This window comes from Etheostoma spectabile, chromosome 13 (assembly GCF_008692095.1).
Source record: "Etheostoma spectabile isolate EspeVRDwgs_2016 chromosome 13, UIUC_Espe_1.0, whole genome shotgun sequence".
NCBI classification, from domain to species: domain Eukaryota; kingdom Metazoa; phylum Chordata; class Actinopteri; order Perciformes; family Percidae; genus Etheostoma; species Etheostoma spectabile.
Genome location: NC_045745.1, coordinates 14,618,869 through 14,626,319, shown reverse-complemented (window position 1 = coordinate 14,626,319; position 7,451 = coordinate 14,618,869). Strand labels below are relative to the sequence as shown.

Genomic DNA, 7,451 nt, shown 5'->3' with positions numbered 1-7,451 from the left:
CATTATTGCTAGTGACAGCCGGGGGGGGAGACAAGCCGTGTTTAAATGTTGAAATAGTTTAGCCAGCGTTCAAAATCAAAAACAACACACCTCCGACTATTCTGTGCGTGTGTCGCGTTAGGTCACGGCCGTTTCCATGCTGTGATGACCAGCCACGGCTCAGTTCACGCATGAGGCGTACTAATCTGCAATGGAAATAGGCGGACGGGGCACCGCGGCCCAGTCGAGTCGACCCAAGTCGAGGCAAGTGGAGCAGGTACCATCAATGGAAAAACGCCATTACTGTCATCCTCCAGAGCGTCTGAATTTAGACAGAAATGTGATAAAATGTGATCCCTAAACCTCACTGTGTTGTAAACAAGCTACTAAATTGCTTGGCCCATCCTGGACAATTTTTTTTTTAATTTTATTTTTACATCCTGTACAAACCATATCAATGTTCTTGTTTGACTCAACAATGGGACCTAAATCTGACTTCTGCCTAAACCCCTCCAGTGTTTTAATACATGATTAAAACCTGAATTTTCCTGAAAAGTCTGATAGGTTAAGACTAGATATCCTCCAGTCGGCAGCAGGTTCTCTTTTATAAGACTCTGGAACTTTGAAACCAAGATGAAAGCAAAGACATATAAACGAAGAGAGAAAACCTCTGTGGTTTCCTTTTCTACTAATGTGACATTCACAGAGCTCGCTGAAGAGGATCTGATAAATGTCACAGCGTAAACATAAAAACCACGATTAAAGGACAACATGTATCTTCTATAACTGGGTCAAACTAAACCACAATGAAAAATGAAATGCATTATAACAGAGATAAAATGATAAAATTCAAGAATTTATGACACATTATATAATTACTTGTGGAAGGAAACACCATCAGGTCAGCTAAATATGCAGATATGTACATTTATATTATTCTCGGTTTAAATTAAAATCTTTCTAAAGAAAGTTTGAACTAACTATGTGTACATATTCTCCTAATGTTCCCAGGCTACAATAAGAGCCATATTAGTTGCTTTCCAGTAATCATTCATGAAAATTATGAAATTGCTGGGAAATTATGGTACTAAAGAAATGAATGTATTAACTGTCTTTCAGGCCTCAGCAGCAGGTCAACAGTTCGGTCCTGTTCAGCTCGACTGCGTCCACTCTGCACCTCCAGAGTGGAGGTCTGGCAGTGGAAAACATCTACCAGATAGACGGAGGCGGTGATGGAGGAGAGTACGAGTCCTGCCCCTGAGCCCTGAAGCACCACCCAATGACCTGCTAATCCACGGGACAAGTTCTGGACAAAACACATGAACATATGACCTTAGTTTAAGAGGCATTCAAGGCTCCTGACGTCCCCCAGACCAGGGGGAACTGTCCTGGTTGAATCATGAGAACAAGCAAACACTGAACTGAAAATTTTCTGCTTCATTGACAAAAATCTAAGTAAAAACAGACTCTATCCAGCTTCAGCAGAAAAAACTACAAGTTAGAGAACATTACTGGTGAACTCCGATGTTACTGCACTGGATGGATGGCCTCTGAGGCTCATGGGAACTGCAGTATTTAACAAATTCAACCATTCCTCCAAGCTTTACTGAAATTACGTAACAGTCCTTTGTGTATTTAATTAAATAAAAACTGATTTACCTTTTTGAGTACTATAGGTCTGATGGTGATTATGCTGATTTCTGTTCTCCTGTTGATCTTATTGTATGTCTTCATGTGATGAGTCACTTAAAACCATGATAATTAATTTAAGCTTAAAGTGCCGATATTATGAAAGAAAAATCACCTTTTGGGGGATTTGGGGAGTTTTTTTTTGTCTCTGGTGCTTCCACACGCATATAAAAATTCATCCATGCATTTTAGCGTCAAATACGGGTTTCCGAATGTCCTCTGCCTTCAGTTTCCGGGTGAGCCGTTCAAATTTTCACAGCTTTCTGCATCACTAGCCGAGACAGGGTGGCTAACCGTGGCACATGCTAGCTCGTTCAATGGCAAAACACTGCTACGACACTAGTTCACCATAATCTACGGAACTGCCGCCATGTCCATGTTCTGCAGGTATTTCAAAAGTGTGCCCTCATTGAGAAGAAGTCTCCCAGCTAATCCTGCCTTGTACTGACCAAAGTTATCCAGTTGATGTGATCTTACCTAGCTACTGCGCATGTGCAACTCCCAACAAAAGATAGTGAAGTGAGAGGTCTCGTTCTGTGAGTAAGAACGAGACTTAAAGACAGGATCTGTAGCAAAACACAAATGGGTGTTCTTTTGAAAATGAAACCATGTAAACCTATTCTGGTACAACCTTAAAATACAATTATGAACCGGAAATTAGTATAATATGGGCACTTTAAATTTAGAGCAGCTGCTGATTTCAGAGTTCAATGCTGTCTGTTTGCCGCCATCTATTGACGGAGTCATTCAACGGCACACAGACTTGTGTATACACTGCTTCCTACAGATGACAGTACATAAGTAGGCTAATCACATTGTATAATATTACAGTATTATTGTAAAGTGTTTCTTTGAACTGTGAAGTGTTCACACTTGAAGGACCAGACTTCGGATTTTACTCAGAAAGTAGATTTTATTTGGACCAGTTAAACGGGTACCAGGTAAAACACCAAAGAAATGAACAATGATTAAACAGGTATTTTAACCAATACGGATAAAGTATTTAACTTAGGAAATAATTATATAGGCTATAGCCTATAAAAAAATTCATGTAAAATTTACAGACGAACAGAAAATTATTTGATTACTGTCAAACCAATTAGATGCAGTTTTCACACACGTGTACTGCACAATTACATAAACCAAGTTGAGATCTATTTGCAGAGATTAACTCAGTCTTTTACTTCACAGAGGTGAATTCCCATTTCGTTTAACTATACAAAAAGGTATGTAGCCTACATTTAGCCTAGTGCAGTGCCAACTTTTTACCCACAACAATAACACATTTAACCCACTAAATACCAAACATAAACAACCAAATGAGAGTCCATGTGAGTTTACCGATAGCCCGTCACAATCAAAAGTCCCAATTCCCCACAGTGTCTGCATCCATGCTTCTGCCGTCTTCTCAGTCCAACGCACGCCAGTCAAATGACTGATCCATCCATCCATCCATCCATCTTCATCCGCTTATCCGGTATCTGGTCGCGGGGGCAGCAGCTCCAGTAGGGGACCCCAAAATTCCCTTTCCCGAGCCACATCAACCAGCTCCGACTGGGGGATCCCGAGGCGTTCCCAGGCCAGGTTGGAGATATAATCTCTCCACCTAGTCCGGGGGCTTCCCCGAGGCCTTCTCCCAGCTGGACGTGCCTGGAACACCTCCCTAGGGAGGCGCCCAGGAGGCATCCTTACCAGATGCCCAAACCACCTCAACTGGCTCCTTTCGACGCGAAGGAGCAGCGGCTCTACTCCGAGCTCCTCTCGGATGACTGAGCTTCTCACCCTATCTCTAAGGGAGACGCCAGCCACCCTCCTGAGGAAACCCATTTCGGCCGCTTGTACCCTGGACCTCGTTCTTTCGGTCATGACCAAATGACTGATGCGCTTATTTATGAACTGGGCGCGAGCCTCTGATTGCCCAATTCAGTACACCTGGTCGAGCAGGCTCGCGCAGGGGAGACAGCAAGCAGGTGATGGAAATGGAATCGGCCGACGGGGGACAGCCACACCCCCGCCGGATCAGCGCTACAATTATTAATATAATATTAGTATAATATTATAATATTATTATTGTAATAGAATATTACGTGAGTCTGACATTATTAGTCTCCATATTTTAGAGCTGACGAGCGAGTAGCCTACCTAAAGGGAAATAAAAACCAGTCAGACAGCCTAGGCAGGTTCGTCAGAAACCTTAGAGCCAATGAGAGACATCCTTGTCTTGAGAGGCTGATTTAGTCTCTCACTCAGACACAAAACACACTCTCACAGGTAAGATCCTGTTTTTCTCTCTTCATCTTTGGTTTTAATTGGTTTGCATGTATCTAACACCCTTACATTTGCTTAAGTTAAGGATCTGAGTAATAATGCTGATACATATATACCTGTATATAGTCGTGAGGCAGATGTGAGCTGGGTGACTGTGTTTTACAGGTTTAAGATGAGTGGGCCGGTACAGAGGCAGCCTCAGGCCGTGATTGTTTCCTCTGATGCAGCTGAATGGGCTTCTGGGGTCTGTGACTGCTGCAACGACATGCCAGATTGTACAGTAACACTACTTATTATTTCACTCAGAGAGAATTTAACTAGATCTTTATATTAATACATAATAGTTGTGTTTTAGTTGTGCTTTAAGTGGCTGTGAGTCCCTCCATCAGGATCAGAAAATCGACTTGCCAGTCTCCCGCCGACTGCTAGCCTGGGCTAGTTAGTTAGCCAGCTGGCCAGTCAAGTTTTCAAATGTAAACACCGAGGAAAAGGTGGAGAAGATGGGTCCGTGTACTTGGCGGCCAACGGATTTTCGTTTTGAAATGAAAAAAACAAAAACGAAAAACAGCCAGTTTCCCGATTGCCATTAGTAAATAGGGAAAACCAAAAACGGAGAACAACCCGTTTTTTGTTTTGTCATTAAAAAACGGAAAATGGCAAAACAAAAAACGAAAAACGGGTTGTTTTTACCATGCTCCATTTTTCGCTCATCAGAATTGGAAAATCAACTCACTTAAATCTGTTGCTTGGAAACATCTGTAGCGTCGTCGCATTGATGGCACTGTGCAATCAAGAGCACTGAACTAAACTACAATCACCAGCTAGCGTCACTTCAAAAACAGTTTTAGACACAGTGTAACTATCTGACAGGTTCAAAAGGTAAATCTTTAGTAAGCGTGGTATTATTTATGTCTGTATATATGGATAAGTCTCAGTTAGTAGTTTTCATAGTTTATAATGAGAAAGAAATATCTAATGCTAAGCTAACTGATGTTATTTACTCATTTTGTCATCATCAGCATAATGTTGCATAATTTGAAGTTTATTGTGTTATTTTAGTGAAATGTGACTTAAAATCTTCATTCAGCAAGTTTTCTCATTTTTAAAAAGACAAGAAAACTATTATAAACTTGAAAGCTAGGCTTTGAATTATAAAACAGATTTATTTTTACAGATTACTGTATTTTTTTTTTGTTCTGTCTTCACATTAGCAAAGAGACACGCTTGGTGTAACCCGTTATTGATTGTGTGTGCGTGTGTGTTTCCTCCTGTGTTGAAGGTTGCTTTGCCTTCTGGTGTTGTCCCTGTTTTGCCTGTAAAACCACTAAACAGTTCGGTCAGTGTCTCTGTCTTCCCCTGCTGGATGTCTTTGGGTGCACCCGTCCAATCACCATGTCCATGAGAGTCTCCGTACGTCAACGCTACGGCATCAAAGTAAGGACCCAGTTCTTTAATTATTGCTGTGCAGCACTTAGTTTCTTCTTCTCTTTTTATCCATCCGGTTACGACCCTTCAGGTTATCTGGTGACCCTTTGAAGGGGACCGGCCCTTAGGTTGGGAAACACTGAGACTTTTACTACAAGAAGCCAAAAAAAGTCTCTACTTTTCCTGCTGATAATTAAACTTGATAAAGCTGAGAATACTTCTTTTACTACATAAAGCGGAGAAACTTCTGTACTTTTACTGCATGAAGCTGAGAATAATGTACATCTGTACTTTTACAACATAAAGTGGAAAATACTTCTGTACTTTTACGACATTAAGCTGAGAATACTTCTGTACTTTTACTACATAAAGCGAACAATACTTCTTTACTTTTACTACATTTAGCAGAGACTACTTCTGTACTTTTAATACACTAAGCGGTGAATACTTCTGATTTACATTTGACACATGCTGTTGTACTTTAACTTGAGTAGGGGTGTGAATTTTAGGTGTAATGGAGTCTGTACATTGTAGTATTGGTACTTTCACCGCAGTAGCTGTGAGTAATTCTCTCCGGTGTGTGTTCAGGGCAGTTTGTGCACCGACTGTTTGTGCTCCACCTTTTGTGTGCCCTGCGTCTGGTGTCAGATGGCCAGAGAGATGAAAGAGAGGCAACTCCCCACCACGCTGGGTGACATAATCCTCCGCTAATGGCATCATCGCTGTTACATTTTTGCTGTGACAACATCACTGTGACTCAATCCTGTAATGTTTACATGTTTACCAAACCACCACACCTCCCTGACACTTTACTTATTAATTATCTGCTTTGCACAATCTTGTATTTTTCTTTAATTTTCATCAAACATGATTGTTTTTTTTTAATTTATCTTTTTCATTAATTTAGTTTGATGCATCGTGTATGTTTTGAAGTTTTTTTTGTCCCACACATTGTATTCTGCACTAATTGAGGCCAAGCACGACAGGCAACTCGTCAATTTTGATATTTTGGGCAATTTTGCTTGAAAGAATATGTCCTCTTTCAGACTAATAAAAAAGAAAAAAGAACTTTTTTTTTTACTACACTTTGTCTATTTGCGTCTGTGGATATCTCTTTAAAGTCTCCAAAAGTTAGCATTAGATAATGCATAATGTTTTGCATGTTTAAACATAATTTCATAAACCTTGTAATACAATAATAATTGTCTTTTTGTAAGGAATCAAACGGGCAAGTTCCATGGTAAAATACATTAGTTCAAATGTTTGCCCTATTCACCTGTAGCGTCTCCCTTTAAGGATTCATCTTCATACTCAGTAAAATAATAAAATCACGTATTTACTGAGAGCACCTTTTTCAGAAAGAGAAAAAACACAGAGAGACATACAGAGGATATAGACTCTATAAAGCCGGGGAAGGCAGACGGTAATTTTTCGACTACCAGTGACAACAAACCACAGCCAGGTTGTACCCGCATGAATCTTGATGAGCGGGCAGCCCGCAAGAACAAAAAAAAAAGTGAAAGCAACTCTGTAAGTAAAGTCATCAAGGCGACTACTGGTGACAATGTTAACAACGAAGACCATATCGATGGCTTCACAACCCACCGGCTATTCGGTATTCTATGCTATCTTCCGGATTTCGAGGCCAAAAATTGATTGAGGGAATGAGATTTCTCTTGGCACAGTTGTCCAGAACACCGGGATCTGTTGGTCCACTTTAACTGTCTCTGGTTAAGCTAGGTAGGCTTTAGGGGAGGCCAAACATTATGTGTTTTGATACATACCCTTCTCAAAATGACGCCAACATGTTCTTATGTGAAATAGGAACGTGTTGGCGTTATTTTGTCACTTATTGGGAGCAGTAGCTAGTTGGAGCCAGTTACCTGCATGATCTTTGCTAAGCTAAGCTAATGCTGGGGTCGTCAGACAGCACACACGGGGATGAGAAGGGTATGTATCGACCTGTCTAACTCTGGGGGTAACGGTGAAAACTAAAGTCCCAAAAAGTTGCCGTGTTCCTTTAACGGCCGTAAACGGAGACTTTGGCAACATCAACACTGACGGCTCAAACACTGCTTAAAAACCAAAAA

General features: G+C 40.9%; 2 protein-coding genes across 2 annotated transcripts in view; both read left to right on the top strand.

Annotated features, from left to right (window-relative positions):
* The window catches only part of LOC116700438 (T-cell immunoglobulin and mucin domain-containing protein 4), a 7,213-nt gene extending 5,750 nt beyond the window's left edge, over positions 1-1,463 (top strand). The window contains exon 7 of the mRNA XM_032533656.1: positions 1,099-1,463. Within this exon, the coding sequence (XP_032389547.1) occupies positions 1,099-1,240 (142 nt within the window). The 3' untranslated portion in view covers positions 1,241-1,463. The remainder of the gene's footprint in view (positions 1-1,098) is intronic.
* A 2,249-nt stretch (positions 1,464-3,712) lies between these two features.
* On the top strand, positions 3,713-7,375 carry LOC116700441 (cornifelin homolog B). Its single transcript, XM_032533661.1, has 4 exons — positions 3,713-3,939; positions 4,102-4,211; positions 5,216-5,370; positions 5,950-7,375. The coding sequence occupies exons 2-4, from the start codon at positions 4,109-4,111 to the stop codon at positions 6,070-6,072; spliced, it is 381 nt and encodes a 126-aa protein (XP_032389552.1). The 5' UTR covers positions 3,713-3,939; positions 4,102-4,108; the 3' UTR covers positions 6,073-7,375.
* Positions 7,376-7,451: the final 76 nt, after the last annotated feature.